This window comes from Cervus canadensis, chromosome 5, assembly GCF_019320065.1.
Source record: "Cervus canadensis isolate Bull #8, Minnesota chromosome 5, ASM1932006v1, whole genome shotgun sequence".
Classification (NCBI taxonomy): domain Eukaryota; kingdom Metazoa; phylum Chordata; class Mammalia; order Artiodactyla; family Cervidae; genus Cervus; species Cervus canadensis.
In genome coordinates, this window is record NC_057390.1 from 70,235,755 (window position 1) to 70,252,346 (window position 16,592).

The 16,592-nt window shown below is 54.7% G+C and overlaps 1 protein-coding gene across 11 annotated transcripts in view; it reads left to right on the forward strand.

Moving 5' to 3' along the window:
- DNMT3A (DNA methyltransferase 3 alpha) overlaps window positions 1–16,592 on the forward strand; it is a 105,591-nt gene that overhangs the window by 32,312 nt on the left and 56,687 nt on the right. For all 11 annotated transcript variants that reach the window (XR_006269524.1, XR_006269523.1, XM_043469184.1 and 8 more), the window contains exon 3: window positions 6,940–7,044. Coding sequence is in view for 8 of the 11 variants with exons in the window: in XM_043469184.1 (XP_043325119.1) it covers window positions 6,940–7,044 (105 nt within the window). In the remaining 3 variants the exon portion in view is untranslated. The remainder of the gene's footprint in view (window positions 1–6,939; window positions 7,045–16,592) is intronic.

The window sequence follows — 16,592 nt, forward strand, 5'->3', positions numbered from 1 at the left end:
CTCCCACTGAGCAGAAGCAAAACCCAGGCAAGTTGCAGGATGAACCCAAGTCCTATGGCAGCGGCTCTGCTATCTTTGGAGGCTCCATGAGGGGCCATGGGCTGGGTGGGGAAGCCGAGCTCAGTTCTGTGGAGCGAAGAGGGCCGGCAGGGAGCTGAGCAGGAGAGGGTGTCCCAGGAAGAGTGTAAAGTGGGGTGATGCCCTTCCTTTCTGGCAACTGGGCTGGGCACAAGGACTGGACTTGGCCGCAGCTGCCCCTACGGAGAGCCACAGAGCAATGAGGGCTCTCACATATAATCACTTCACTTAGCACATGCCAGCATGGAAAGGCAGAGTCTAGAGGAGTTACCTGTGCCTGGCAATTTCCTCACTTAATCCTCACGTAACTGGAGGTGCCCACTGTCATTATCCCCATTTTTACAGGTGAGAAATTGAGGCTGAGAGAGGCTGAGAAACTTGGTAAAGGCCACATGGCGGCAGAGTGGTTTTACCTGGATTCTTTCTGTCCACGAAGTGAGGGTGGCTGGTGGGGCAGGGATGAGACGGTGGGCTGAGCAGAACCTGGGTGGGCTGCTGAAGGGGTTAGGGCAGAGGCGCTTGGGGACCACAGGGGAGGCAGCTAGCAGAGTGGCCGTGCTCCATCCAGCCTTCAGCACAGCGCAGGCGCTTGTGTGTTTAGGTGGTGTCTCTCCCTCTGAACTGAGTTCTCTATTTGCTTATCTTTATATTGAGCACAGTAGGTGCTCAATAAATGTTTCTGAGCTCATCCACGGGCCTGGCCTCATGGCAACCCCAGGACCGCAAGGGTGGGCACGGCTGGGCTGCGGTGGGCTGGGTGTATACTGGGGGAGTTTCTCTTCTGGAAGGCAGTGAGGCCCCAGCATGGCGCACGGGGTGTGAAGGACCTGGGAGAATCCATGGTGTGCAAGTGCCCAGGAGCTCTGAGGGTGGGAGGGGCCCACAGGACACGGCTGCTGCCTGCCCAGGAACGGGGCCTTTTGGGAGCCGTGGAAGACCTTCATCAGTAATTATCACACGAAGCCCACCGAGCAGTCAGTGAGTGCTTGTTGAATATTCTTGGATAGTTGGAACAGAGGACTGCTGAGCTTTGGGAGGTGGCTGAGAGCAGGAGAGGCGGGGGCCCAGGAGGGCCGTGTGGAAGTGTGAGCACCAACAGAAGTGTCCCGTGGCTCTGCCCTCCCGCCCGGCCTCCTGCAGCTCACCCTGAGGCCACCTCTCCACGGGCTGGCCTGGGCCTGCTGGGCATGTGCGTGTGCATGAGCGTGTGTGGGGTGGCCTGGGGGTGGGGGTGGGGGGTCCTGTGCCCGTAGCTCTACAGGCTGGGGACTCAGGTGCCCAGAACGGGCTCTGCCTGCCAGAGAAGCCAATTCGTTTCACTGAATTCCACGACCACAGACAGGTCCTGGGAGGCCGGCCAGCCAGCTGGCGAAGGCTGGTACGTGCTTCTTGTCCCGGGGGGCCCAGGCAAGTGGCTGGCTAGATCCGGCAAGTTCATCCCCTCAACTCAAACACCAACTTGAGACATCTGCTCAGCGGATGCTGGATTGGTAGCATCCGGTGTGCGTTCCGAAGGGAGCATGTGTGTCTCGCTGGCTATCTCTGGGCGAGGGCCTCGTGGGATGTGCTGTCTCTTAGGGGGAGGGGTCCCTGTCTAGGCATGAGGCCCCTGAGACAACCGTGTGTGGATGTGTGTGTGTGTGTATGAATGCTAGCGCATACCTTTACCTTGGCTTGCCTGCCTGCTCATGTCACACATGTGTACACGTGCCAGGAACACACGGCAGAGGAGGGTATCGTGGCATGTTGCTGTGGAAAGATCCAGGGGCTGGGAATGAAAAGATTTAAATTTTGGTTCTTAAGGCCTCCCTTGCTGGCTCTCTGATCTCTGAAAGAACCACCCTGAGCTTCAGATTTCCCGCCTGCGTAATGGAAAAAAAAAAAAAGAACCAGCTCTACTTTCTGTAAGGCATAAGAATAAAATGAAATAACGTATGTGAAAATGCTTTGTTAATTACCACATACTGTACAAATGCGAGAGATTATTATCGTCATGGCCCAGCTCCTCAGAATGAGAAGTTGTATGTGGCTTAAAATAATCCATCCAGTGAGCTGTGTTAAAATGTAGGTCAAATCCTAGCCTCAGAAGTTGAGAGAGCCTGATGATAACTGCCTCATCTAACAGGCCTCCAAATGCGAAGGGGCTTTGAAACCTGTAAAGGGTTACGTAAATCGAAGTGACAGGATCATGTTTAAGACGAGAAGCTACATTTTAGTCACCCTGTTTCCTGATTTGCAGTTGTAATGATCAAGCAGCACTGATCCTCCTGCTCAGTTGTACTGGTGCAGGTTTGTGGATTTGCACACGTGTGTCTCTCTCTGTATGCGTGTGGACTTGTTTATTGAGCATCTACTATGTGAGAGTCATTCATCAAGTATTTTGAGTCCCTGCCCTGCGCCAGGTGCAGGGAATGGAGGCATTGGGGACGGAGGCCAAAGTGAATAAGAGAGTTCCTTCCCTGGAGGGGCTTATGGCCTGGCCAGGAGGAGAGCCAGCAGTCAGTTACAGTGTTGGAGAGTGGGTACTCTGTGAGAGGAAGGACCCAGAGACTTAGTCTAGTGGAGGGATGGGTGGAGGGGCCTGGGGGGGAAGGAAGGGAATCTAGGAGGTGAGGTTGGAAAAGTCAGGGTTTGCTGGTCAACCTGAGAGGAAGGTAGTCGTGGCAGAAGCCAGGGTCTGTGTCAAAGTCCCAGGGACGAAGCAGCCCACATTGGCACCTGGTGTGGTGGTTTTGCAATGGCCAGAGCTGCCGGCCGGAACTCTAGGGCCTGCCTTCACCCGGGCTAAGGAGCTTGGGCTGATCCCACAGGGCCCTGGGAGCCCCCTCCGCAAGGGCTTAAGCTCTGTGGAGTGACATAATCAGCTTTGCATTTTGGAAAGATCACGGAGCCCCAGTGTTCCTGAGGATCGCACTGCGGCGGGTACCAGCCAGATGTTGGGGTTTGTCTGAGCCGTGAGTGATGGCTGCATATGCAGGCCTTGAGCTGGGATTTGCATGGGGGCGGGGAGGAGGCACTTCTGGGAATAGTTCTGGTCGGTACATGCGGAGCAAAGGAAGTTAGCAATTCTTGAGTGCCTCGCACATGTTAGCTTTCCATATATTACCTCAGTTAATTGTTCTACCATTGCTGTGAAGGAGGTGGAGGTATCAGTCTCCCCATTTTGTAGGTGTGGAACGCTAGGCTGGAGAGGTTAACTAGCTGGAAGCGCCTAGTGAGGAAAGAGCAGAGCAGAAAGTCCAGCCTGCCCCTCCCCTGCCCCCTCCCCGCAAAGCCCACCTCCCTAGAATTTCTGCCCATTCCCACTGGAAGGATTGACTAATCCAGTCCCTTCACTTGACAGATGAGGAAACCAACCTGGGCTCAAAGCTTGTTCTGCTCAATTTGTTACTGTTTTCCAGCTGCTCCAAGTCACTGCGGATCAGATTCTTCCCTTTCAGAGTATTAGTGACGCCTCCTAACTCAATGCTACTTGCAGATTTGATAAGCATATTTTACATTCCTTCGCTCAACCCATCAGCAGGGATACTGAATGAAACAGGCCTCCTGACAGATGCGGGAATGAACCACTTGATACGCCTCCTTGAGGGGCACGGCCCCAAGCCATCTGCTCACCCTGCTCAGCGTATTATCCCCTCTCCCTCGTGGGTGTGAACGTGGGCAGGCCCAGAGCAGAAGGTATCACCACCTCCCTCTGCCCTGCTATGTCGCTACATCACGGAAGAATGACATGACCAAAAATAGCGTGCTTTTCACAAAGCTGTGTGCGGGATCAGATGGAAAGGGTATGGGCCAGAGTCGATCAGACCTGGCTACAACTCCCGCCAAGTCTCATGGCCACTTAGTTTCCTGAGCACACCCCAGGGTACCTGAGGCCTGAGTGTTGGACTGGGCAGCGAAGGCCTACTTGGGCCCCAGGGACTCTCTGGTCTCAACACGCCAGGACTGGACAGATGGTCTGGTGCCAGGGTCCTCCTCCCCTTCCTCTTGGGGAATTGAGTTGAATTTTATTCAACTCAAGATGCGCTGAGTGCCTCCGTGCATCAGGCCGAGAGTGCGAGACTTAAGATGAGGAATGACGGCAAGTCTCCAGATGGCAGGGGGTTGCCTATCAGGGGCCCCCAGAGGCTTTCTCCATATGCTGATGGGGTGGGGGGGTGGGCCTGGCGGTCCTTAAAAGTCAGGTGTCTTTGTTTTCTGTCTGTGCAGGCGGCCTGGTGACTGTGGTTCCTGAGTGCTGTTCTGAGCCTCTGACGGGCTTTTATGCCTCTGATTAATTCAGAGCAAAAGTTAGAAAATCAGATGAATCCTCCTGTAAGAAATGCACTGTGTTAAAGAAACAGTTCAGAGGCCAGAATTTCTGGGTGGTGGGAGTCCTTCCAGACCCTTTGGCTGCCCAGACTGATCCTGACCCACCTCGGTACCCCACCCCGGCTGCTGCCTGTGCCTTCTAGGCCCGTCAGCCCAGACATAAGGAACAGTCAGAGGCTCTGCCAGGTCTGGCCTGTGTTCTGTAGGCAAGTCCAGGGGCTTGGTGGGCCCTCTTTTTTCCAGGGAAGATGTCATTCCTCTCATCTGAGGGGCACGTGGAAAACCCACCAAGGGCTGAGTCTGTTCTAGGCTCTGGGAATTCAACAAGGGGATAAACCATTTTATTCATCTGCCTTCTTAAAAACCCCAGAAGCAGGCAGAATGGGCACCAGACACCTTTATGGCCCCATTTTATGGATGAAGCAACTGAGGTTCAGAGAGAATGGTCCTGAAAGCAGCTCACAAACAAGCCAGGCACATACCGATTTATGTTTGCTCTAAGCTCTGCCTTTCTATGGCCGGCTGTTCTACGAATGCTGAGTTACCTAGTTAGCACAGTCAAGACAGTTCCACTTTAGCCACTGTGGAATCTGACGCACCACCTCAGATTAAATTCACCACATTTGGTTAGATTCAGTTGGAACCTTCACAAACATTAAGTTGCACTGGGAATCCTTGCTCTCTGTGTGATCCTGGTGATTGTTTCTTAAACGAGGGTGTCTGTGGGGTCTCGAAAGATCGCTCAGAACCAGCAGGTCTAGCCCACTCACCCTAGGCCCCCCCAGAGGCCTCTCCTCCACCTGGCTGTGTCCCACCTCAGCCTTTCTGCCCTCACAATCTCTCTGCCAGTTTTTCCTGAACAGAGCCTTTCAAGGGTCTCTGGTCCCAGGGTAGCCTTTTCTGTCTGCCCTGGACCCTCCCCTCCTGTCCACAGCTGGCACTGTGCTCCCTGTCCTTGGCTTCTCTTCCAGACTTCTCTCAGCTGGGTTCCTCAAACCGTCTCATTGGCCCCTCTCCGGGCCCTCAGTCCTCACTGCTGTGTCTTTCTGCACAGCTTCTCCAAAGGCTGGCCATTCCCATCCCTAACCAAATCGCGCTGCCCTCGACTTCTCTGTGTCTGTCAATTTTTTTTGTGTGTGTGTGTCTGTCAATTTTTGCCTCTTGAGTTAGCAGCTCCCCTTTTTTTTCTTGCACCCACAGTACACTGGTGTCCACTTTCTGCTCTTCTAAACACTCTCTCCATGTCTTCCAACTCGACCATAGCTTTCCCCTTGGTGCTAAGGCCTGGCACCTTTGTCATCATCTCTTTGCATGTCTTCTGAGAGCTCCCAGAACCTCAACTGTGATGCCCCCAAATCTCCCTCCTGGTTGGGTCTGTCCCAGATGGGCCTCAAATGGATGGATGGACAGAGGGGCCAGGGTTGCTCTTCCCACCGGTCTAAGGTCTACGACTGGTCACAGTAGGTTTCCGTCCGCATGTCTCACCATCACCTGAAAATTAATGTGGCAAACCACAAGCTATTTTGAAATCACAAAAAATGAAAGTTGAGTGGGACATTGAGAGCCACCTCGATGAAATCCCCTGGGAATCTGTGTGCCTCCCCTTCTCTGTGGCCCCAGCATGGTTCTGGGCCAGCGCCCTCCCTTGGGAGGACCATGAAGCCGCCCAGAGCTGCTGATATCGTTACACAGGGGCACGAAGAGCAGCTGGTGGGCCCCTTGCTGGGTCGGGGTCCTGTTCTCTCTCCTGCCCCAACGCAGTTTGTGCTCGTGATTAGTCATGCTGGAGCCGCTGAGTCAGAAGCGACTTGTGGGTGGTTTGTGGCCAGGCTGGAGCAGTGAGGCAGGAGGACTTTCTAGGTTTATGTGTCTGCCCCACGAGACAAGCCCTGCAGGGCCTGGCCCTGGCACAGGTGAAGGGTGGTAATAAAACCAAGCTTCTGGTCCATCCCAGTCACCAAAAGAGGGGCATCACAATGAGCTAAGACAAAGTCCCCAGGACTCTCCTGTAGGGTGACACCGCAATGGGGCAGGTGCTTCAGGGCAGGCGAGTGTAGAGCAGCTGTGGCACCCTGCGTGGCCTGTGACAAGGCTGCTTCCAAGGATTTCGTGCATTTCCAATAGACATCACTCAGTTTCGTGTGTCTCTTCATGGGATTCTCTTCAATAAAGGTGATTCACTCAGTATAGAGCTAATTTCATTTTTGTACTTGTGTTCAATTTTTTTTTCCCATATAAATAAACTCATATCCAGAAACAACTTTTTTGTCAGAGCCTGTGTGATGAGTCTGTGGTTCAGAAAACGTGTCCACCCGAGGGAGAGCTGTGTTCAGCCGGGGCAGCGGGGCGGCCCACAGGTCCCCCCGAGGATATACGGAAATTGGCCCATGGGAGTGGCTCAGCTCTGCCAGGCAGGAGGCGGGTGAAGACCATCCCTACCAGGGTGCCAGCATGACACCGCCCTGGGAGTGTGGCTGCCCTATGAGTGGGATGCTGGGGAGGGCTCTGGGGGTCCAGCTCTGGCTTTACAGGCTGTGTCTGTGCCCACAGGAGGGAGAGGAGCAGGAGGAGGCTCGTGCCAAGGAGGAGCGGCAGGAGCCCAGCACGACTGCCCGGAAGGTGGGGCGGCCTGGCAGGAAGCGCAAGCACCCCCCGGTGAGTGAAGCGGTGTCCCCCCCAGCCCTGTGCACACGCACACACATGTACCCGCACATGCAAGCTCTAAATGTCCGTGATGTGTGGCCTGCAGGGACCTGGGCACACTAAGACTTGGGGATGTGGTGCACCCTTCCAGCTGTTAAGAGCTCAATTCCATTCCCTATTCTCTGGACCCAAAAACCACCCTCACAACTCTCCTATTTTCTACATTGAACTGGAGGCCCCCAGAGGCCAGGGGACTTGCATTATGGATCTGGTAGGACTTGAATCAGGCCCCTGACTCCCACCTTCTTTCCAGAAGGGCAGCAAGAGGGTAGGACTTGTTTTTCCCTGGCCTGCCAGCACAGGCCCCTCCCTCCCCATCCAGACACCCACCTTGGGCCTCCGTCCCACCTGGAGAACTTGGAGGAAGGGGACTAAGGTCTGGAAGTCTGATCAAAGTGAGTAGGGAAGACATGCAGGCTCAGGAGTCCCTTTATCAGAGAGAAGGAGGGCTGGGCACTGTTTTAAGTCTAATTGAAGTGGAGGACCCCAGCTTCTGGGTGCCATTGCCTCAGAATCCAGGGCGAGGCTCCTGGGTTGCCCCAGATGAGGAGTGCTCTGTGGGGCAGGGCCCAGGGGCTGCAGGAGCCTGCCTTCCTTATGCCTTAAACGCAGAGGCAGAACAGTAGTTATTTGCCAGCACCGACAGCTGGTTCCTTTCTTTTCGTCCCTTCCAGCTGAGAATGGGGAACTTGGAGCAAGAAGGTAAGGAGGAGCCAGGAGCCCCGCATTTGTAACTCAGCCCTTCAAGGACATGTCTCAGGGGAGCAGGATTTTCCTCCATGGGGTAGAGAGTAGGGTGAACGGTGGCTGCAATGAGGGAGGGCTACACCTATTGGAAGTGACGGGGTTTTCGGAGTCAGGAGGTATGGGAACCTGTGGGGCACTGAAGTGCACTGCTGCCAGGGTTGCTTGGAGATTTGGAGTGGAAGGGGGCAGAAGTTAAGTCATTTCACTGGTAAGTAATTTTGAACACTTTTAATATTCAAGCAAACATGGATATTTTATGGCCTGGAATGAAAAATGCACAGGTAGTTGAAAGATAAAACTGGGGACTTCAAAGGAATTTCCACCTTGCAGCAGACTCCAGGCTGCACATCTAGATTCCTGGGTGCCCCTCCACACCACCCCCAGATACAGTACCTTGTCGGGGAAAGTGGAGGGGCACAGTGCCGATGGAGTGAGAACCCGTCGGTCATTCCGTATCTGAGCCGTGCATGTGCCGGTGATCTGCAGAGCACGCTCCGCCCTTACTTTCCGGTGCTAGGGGTGGGAGCCGCCACCTGTAGCAAATGGAACTGGCAGCCCTCTGACTCATCTTTGTGAGTCCTGGAACCAGAGGGAGGGCACATCACTGGGAGGTGGGGGAGGTCCTTGAACCAGCGGGTACAAGGAAGTCAGGGCCAAGTGTGTGTACAGAGTTGGATGAAGAGAGGGAAGGAGGGGGCACAGACCAGTGGATGAAGGGTCAGTGGGTCACACACCCTGGCCTGGAACAGGGGCCCAGCAGGGAAGGAAAAGCAGTCTTTAAAATCCAGCAGACCTGGGTTTAAATCTCAGCTCCACCACTGACCACGTGTGTGACCTTGAACAAGTCACTGCCTGAATCCTGGGTTCCCCTTCTGAAAAATAGAGATGATAAGGATGCATTCCCCCTAGACCCCTGGGAGAATTAAATGGGTTAAAACACCAAAGAGCCAGAGGTCAGCCAAAGTCGGTCCTGTCCTTACCCAGAACAGAAGCAGCAGCGCTGGATTTATTGCTTGCCAGCTGTGTGACCTTAGTAAGTTACTGAACCTCTCTGAGCTTTTGCTTCCTCACTGGAAAAAATATGGCTGCCAGTCATACCTGCCCTGTCCACCTCCAGGGATGCTGTGCAAACAGCAAGGTGGGCTCCAAATGCACAGTGTCATAAGCCCGCCCCTCTGGCCCCCACAGGGGCCAGTGGGCCAGGGTCTAGAAGGCCTTTCATGTGGGAGCCTGGCATCAGCCTCTCAGAACTCCATGGGAGGTGTGCACATCCCGTGCAGGTCAGTATTGATGTGATCCAGTCCTAACTGACATCTGAAGCCACCTGGACTCCCAAGAGAGGCCCTGGGAAGGGGGACAGAGCACGGGGAGGCAATGTTGATTGGGGAGGCAGGGGGTCCAAGACAGCGTTGTGACAGGGACCCTTGCACATTGCAGGGCACAGAGAACAGCCAGCCGGTCTTTCCTGGCAGCAGCCCCATGGACCCCGAAGGGAGCCCGCATAGGGGAAGTCTGTGCTGCAGCCCAGGGCCAGCCCACGGTCTCCTGGGCCTCTTGCAGAGCAGATGCTTGCCCAGGCCTCCTCCCCTCACCAGCCAAGGAGCACAGCAGGGTGGGTTTTTGGGGACCTGGTGCAGCTGTGACCCTGAGAACAGATTGACCAGGGTGCTTTAAGGCAGCTGAGTGTGTGTCATCTAGCTAAACCTGGAAACCGGGCAGGGAGTGGTGGGCTCAGCTCAAACCCTGGCAAGTGGAACAGAGCAGGCAGTGCTGGGAAGCACAAGAGGAAAACCTGGCTGTAGGCGGGCTCTTGTTTTGTGCCAACGTTGCACACCCACTGCTGGACGGGGAGGGATCAGGTATATCCAGTGGTGTCCTAGCCATTCCCCACCCAAGGTCTCTAGATTTTGCCCCCAAGGCCTACCTATCTCTGGGTACCTTCCACTTTCTCCTGCATCAGCCTCCTGGCTATGTCCTCACCCAGACCAGGCCCCACCTGCCCACAGCATCTCTCTAAACACCTCCAACCCTCTCTTTTTTGGCCACAAACACATTACACCAACTGAGCACCTGCCAAATAAATAAGACTTATTTCAACCTAGTGTGTTCAAGAAGAGGCCACATGTAATTACAGTAAATACAGCCTGGGGCACGTCACTGTTCAAGAATCTACAGGGGGACTTCCCTAGTGGTCCAGTGGTTAAGAATCCACCTGCCAATGCAAGGGACATGTATTTGACCCCTGGTCCAGGAAGATTCCACGTGCTGTGGAGCAGTTAAGCCTGTGTGCTGCAACTACTGAAGCCCGTGTACCTAGAGCCCCTGCTCCGCAACAGGAGGAGCCACTGCAGTGAGAAGCCTGAGCACCACAGTGAAGAGCAGCCCCTGTCTGCTGCAAGTAGAGAAAGCCTGTGCACAGCAGTGAAGACCCAGTGCAGCTAAAACTTAAATATTAAAAAAAAAAAAAATCTCCAGGGGCTCCATTTCTCATGGGATGAGACCTGGAACACTCCGTTTGGCTCCTCACCACGTGACTTCTCCTGCTTCTGCATGGGTGCTCAGTGTCCACCTCTTTTGCCAAAGAAACCCCGTCTGCTTGCTGCTCCCTGAGCACCCTGGGCACATTTGTTCTGATGTTCTTGGCAGCCTTACCTGCTCTCTGCCCACTTGGTGTCACAGCCCACCGAAGCCTGTCTTGCAAATGAAGCCCAGGGCAGCCATCGTGAGCCACGCTGGCCCTCCCTTTTAAACCAATTGTTAAAATGAACACTAAGAACTAAGACAAGATAACAGCCCTTTGATCCCGGACCTGGGTCTGCACACCTGATGGAGAGGCACCAGTCTGAGCTATTTGTTCCCCCATCTGCACAGAACTTGAGAATCAGAGTTTAGAAACCTTTATATCAACTTGATACTGTCACCACATCCACAGGCACGATTTTGTGTTTTATGGAAGTATCATTCCCTGGTGGATTGGGAATCTAAGATACCTAAACCAAAGCCTGGCTTTTTGCATAGAAAAGCTGGTAGTGAGAGCATGTCGCTTCCATTAGATCTTCCATTCCAGAGGTGTACCACCCCTTCCCCTTGCACTGGGTACCCGCTCACTGAGACTGGCAGTCCTGAAGAAAAGCTGAGAATGGCACAGTGCTTGACTGCCTACAAAGGCCTTCTACCCCCGTGAACCTCATTTGATGTAGACAACAAACCTGTATGGGGAGGTGGGGGCTGCTGTCATGACCATCCCCACAGCCAGAGGAAGAGACAGGGGTTCAGAGATGATGACCTAGACTTGGCCTCCAACCTCCCAACTGCAAAGCCCGGGGTGCTCATCCTCCCTTGCCACTCCAGTCTCACCACCTGGGAGACTGGGTATCCTAAATTTGCTTTAAGATAATATATGAAGGCTGGGCTGTTTGAAAACATGTGTAGACCTGGTCTAAAAAGCACCCAGAGGAAACAGAACTGAGCAGGGCGATTGACCCACATACTAGAGAGCCTGTGGCGAAGCGGGGAAGGGTGGTCTGAGGAGTAAGAGGTGGGCCATTTCAACCAGGCGGCGGCGTTGGTCTGTGGCACTGGCCTAGGAGTCAGGATGCTCATGGCCCCCGCGGCAACAGGAAACAGGAAGCCAGCCACAGGGCTGGGCGGGGCCTCGGAGGGGAGCTGGCACCTGCGTGCAGGGCCTGCTGGCTGGCCAGTTCTCATGGCCCGCAGAGGGGACAGCACCATGTGGGGCTGGTTGCTGCTGGCCCCAGAGCAGAGGCCCACGTGTGGGTGCAAGTGTCAGGCTGGGAGGAAGAGGCATCTTCCTGTTCTCCGGCTCCGAGGACGTTGAGAGTAACAAGTGAGGGTGTCTGAAGCTGGTTCCTGCCTGATCGCAGGCCCAGACAGCCCTGCGACCAACTTTGTCCCTCGTGTTGGTTACACCTGGGGCTCTAGGAGGGACAGTATCCACCCTTGCCCACCAGACCCTGGTGGGGGGCTGGTCCTTTGGGGACTGCCCTGTTTACTAGGTAGATGCACTTATTCATTGAAGATTTATACTCATCAACTTCCTCCAGGGTTATTTTTGCTCAGTGGGAGCACTCTGAGGTCACTTCTTGCTAAGAATAACCCAGAAAGGGAGGGAGGGGGAGGGGAGGAGGGGGCTGGGAGCAGGCGCTGAGCTCAGCCAGACCGGCCCAAAGCCAGTGTTACTCACTCCTCTTTGGAGGCGGAACCTCCAACACAGCGCCCCAGTGAGTGAGCTCACAAGGGCCGCACTGCCCCACTTCAGAGCGAAGGATTTGGGGGTGTAAGCTGTGTGAAGCTGGGAGTCTGTCCCACGGCAGCTTAAGCCAGCTGTTGTGTAAGTTGCTCGGTAGTGTCTGACTCTTTGCAACCCCATGGACTGTAGCCCGCCACGCTCCTCTGTCCATGGGCTTCTCCAGGCAAGAATAGTGGAGTGGGTAGCCAGGGGATTCGCTTCTCCAGGGGATCTTCTAACCCAGGGATCGAACCTGGGTCTCCTGCATTACAAGTGAATTCTTTACAGTCTGAGCCACCAGGGAAGCTAGCTGAGTACCTTTTAACTCGGTTATTGAGAGTTTGCAGTATTGGCTCATTTTCCCACCTAATACATCCCTTTGCTTCTGAAGACAGTGCTCTCTGTGTCCAAGTTCGAAGGGCTCCTTCATTTACCTCTGGAACCTTGACTCAGTGACTTGGCGCCGCTTGTTTTTAATGCACTAAACTTTCTGAAAGGGTGTCTCCCATTCCTGGCCCCCGCCCCTCAGGGGGCGTCCCTGCTTGTGAGCCTGCATCAGGCACATGGCTGCCCGCTCCCCTGTCTCCTCATGCTTTTGAAGGGGTGGGGGAAAACAGGGCCGGCAGGCCTCTCAGGAGGGCAGAGACTTTTCTTGGAACTGTGCCCTGCAGACGCCTCTGCTGTTCCACAGCTGGTCAGTTGGATCAACATTCACAGAGGCATCCGGTACCCAAGAGCCTGGTCCGAGGTCTGCGCCTGAAGTGCCAAAGAGATGTTGTGGGGAGGGGCTGGACTTCCGAAAGGTGATCCCTGGAAGGGGAAAGTAGGAGATTTTTCCACTTGTGACCCTCCTGAGCAGCATGTGCAGAGAGGGGACCCATGTGCCAGGGAGAGGATGGACTGTGAGCAGACTGACTGGACTGAGTGGATGGAGGTTTCGTTTAAGAACACCTTCTATCTTGGTTGAAGAGATAGTTTGCAGGCAGCCTGAGGGTTTACATTTTATCCTTTTGAAAATACGTTGTGTTTATCTAGAGAATTTTTGAGACGGCATGGGATGTGAAGTGATGGTAGTCAAGTTTTGGGAAGGTCACTCTGGCATTTCTGAGCATGACAGTTTGAGCACCCAAGAATGCAGGGCAATAGGGTGATGAGGCCAGAAAATATGTCCAGAGTCTACTGGGTGGGGGGCAGCCGTGATGGGACAGAATGGGTAGGGCCTGCACTGCTGGGCTGCAGACAAGGGAGAGGAGGGAAGGTGCTGCTGGCCTCCAGAGATGGCGACAGTGTTATTACCAGAGACGAAAACTTTTGGAAGGTCTGGCAGAGGCCCTTTCAGAGGCCGCTCTAGATAGCTGGTCTTACCAGGGAAGCATCTGAGTGAAATCCCAGAATCTCCATTTTGCTTTTCCAAAAACCCCTGCTTATTTTCATCCCTCCCTGGCCCCTTCCCCAGAGCCACACGTCCCAGGCCACCTCCAGCAAGAGGCATTCATTCCCTCGGGTCCCGAACCCTGAGGGCTTCCTAGGACCCCGTGGGCTTCTTGGGAGCCCGAGCTGCACCTGCCGCACTCCCACAGCGGCAGGGACCTTCCGTGCATGCTTTGGGGCAGAGTTGTTGACGTCGGTCTTCTTTCATCATCCTCACCTAGAGAATTCTGTGCATTTCGGTTCTGCCACCTCAAGAAAGATGTAACGGAGCTGGAAGAGCTCCAGAGAAGGGCAGCTAAACCGATCCAGGGGAAGGCAGGGCTGCCAAGTGAGGACAGACAAGCACGATTACGGCCCTCCAGTCTGGAGAGACAAAGGCTGAGTCGGGATGTGATTAAAGCTATGAAGTCACGGCATCGGGTGGGGCAGGATGAGCAAACCCCGGCGGGGGTGGGTGGGGGTGGGCGGGGAGACACCCAAAGAATCTTTAGAAAGGTAGGTGAAGCGGAGAAAAGAAAGCCCCATTTTCCATGGTGAGTTCCCTTCTCACTGAACCTGTCACCCGAGGCCTGAATGTAGAGGCTGAAAAACAGAAGAAACTTCAAAAGAGGTTGACTTAAATACTACGTGGGATCTTCTCCACATAATGCCTTTTTCAAGGCAGCCTCCAACTCACCCTGAAATCCTTTGAGGATGACTTCAAAGAGCACAGCCAGGCCCTCTTCCAGGTGGACAGGTGTCCCTGGCTGAAAGCAGAACCCCGGGTGGGCCACCACTCACCAGGTACATGCTCGTTCTCACATCCGTGTGTCACAGCCAGCAGGGGTCCCAGCTGAGTGACCTCTGAGACACCTGCAACCCTGAAGTTCTCTCCTCCATCCTGAGTTGCAAGTGTGCGCGCACGCGTGCGTGTGCACACACACACACACACACACACACAGAGGAGAGATCTCTGGGGAGGAGGGTGAGGGGGAAGGCAGCTCCCGGCCTCAGTGGTGAGAGGAATGGTAGGATCTAGAAATCATATGCAGCCTGGGGGATCAGACTTGCCAGAGTTGGCCCTCTTTGGCCTCTGGTCCTTCTGTCCCTTGACCCCACCAGTGGCCCTTTTAGCTACTCCACTGGCTAAAAGGAAATTAGAAGGGTCAAGGTCCTGCTTCCAAAGTCTTGGGGCCCGAGTCCAATCACCCCAGGAAGGCTGGGCAGGGAGGCTTGTAGGGCCTCTCTCGGGAGTGGGTGCAGGGGACCTCTCTGGCTCTCCCTGCCTCAAGGCCACTTCCGGCCAATCAGAGCAGACAGTGACCAGGGGAAGGGGCTGCAGGAAGGCCCGGAACAGAGGAGACTGGGGAGCCTGGGCCCAGTGCCAGCGCTTAGGGGACAGGGCCGCCCTGCTTACGTGGACAGTTCGGCTGTTTCCTGAAATTAGAGTCAAGTTGGGAAAATCCAGAGCTTGGTGGGGACCTGATGGGCCTGCAGCAGCTGAGGGACTGGATGAACAGTGGGTGTGGGTGGAGGGGGGTGCTGGTGTGTGTTTGTTGACATCGTTCTGGGGCATCTGAGCACAGCTCTGTCCTGTGGCCGGTAAGCAGATGTCTCTGGGCCATGGGTGCACTCCTTGTGTGTCTGCACATATGATTGTGTGTTTTTGTGTCTTTAATCAAGAAGACGTAACTGGCAGGACGCCAGGGTTCCCGGCTGGCACAGAGCTGACTGCTGCCAAGGGCCTTAAAGGCACAATGGCCATTTGGGGGTGGGAGTAGGAGGGCAGGAAGACTAGGGAGGGCGAGGTGAGGCTGCCCAACATCTGCTAGACTCAGGGCCTCCCTCCTCTGGGAATGAAGGCCTTTTTCAGCAGCAGCTCCCGGCATGGGAAGAGAGGGTGAGTCAGGTGCCCAGAGCTAGGGCAGGATCTGGCTCTGACTTTCAGGGCCTTGCAGTGCGAGAGGCAGGGTCCCTGGGTCTCCCCCCTCCACACCTGAGCTCAGGTAGGCCTGCATGCAAGGCTGTGCTGGAGAGCTGGGCCCTTTGCCCTGTCTCCCGTGTATCATTTCCGTCACTTCTTACTTGCCAGTGTGTGTGTCTTGTGTGTGTGTGTGTGTGTGTGTGTGTGTGTATTATAACTGTAAAAAGCCTCAAAAATCACTTCCCTATCTGGAGCCTCAGCACTCTACCCCACCTTGGGAGACAAGGCATCACCTCCTGAGGGCGGGTGGGCGTTCTGGGGTCTGGTCCAGACTTCCAGCAGAGAGGGAGGGGAGCAGGGCGCGGGGGGCAGGGCTGGGGAATTGGCTTTGGCCTGAACAGGTTCACTGCAGAAGGTTCCTTCTTGCTTCGCCTCTGGCCTTTCGTTGTGGTGGCTGCTGCCAAGGAAACAGCCGGCAGCCTTTCCCTGGCCCTGCTCAGGCACATCAAAGCCTCCTTTTCCTCCTTGCAGCCCTTGGGATTTGAGGTTGGGCTTTTCCGGAGACTCAACCCAGGTGGGAGGCCAGCTTTCGAATGCCTCTCCTGTACCTGGGTCATTCTGGAAGCTTTACCACTTAGAAGGTGTGTGACTGGAGGGCAAACTGTGGAGCCTTTTTCCTTGGAAAAGTGAGAGCAACATAACCCATCGGGATAACTGTGATAATTAAGTTTATTAATTGTCTAAGCATTTTTATGCCGAGCCCTCTGCTTAGTACTGGGGAGCTGTCAGTGGAGTAGTTGGAAGGAAGAGAAATAAAAAGGTAAATAAGGCAAAGCTCACAGCCTAGGAGGGAGACACACAGTAAACAAATAATTAGGTACCATGTGAGGAGTGCTCTAATGAGATAGGGTGTGAAAGTGCTTTGTAAACAAATGTGGTGTGCGGTGGACTGGGAGATGTGAGTGAATGCTGGAGTGGACTGCAGGGCCAGCCTCCACGGGGGCTCTTGGGGGGTAGAGGTTGGGAAAGGGGTGAGGCTGAGGGCCTTAAAGAGCAAGCAGGGCCTGACACAAATGCCTTCCAGGGGTGTATGTGTGTGAGAGAGAGAGAGACAGACAGACTTAAAATATTCCTTAGAAGACAGAAAGTAGAATAGTGGTTGCCAGGGGC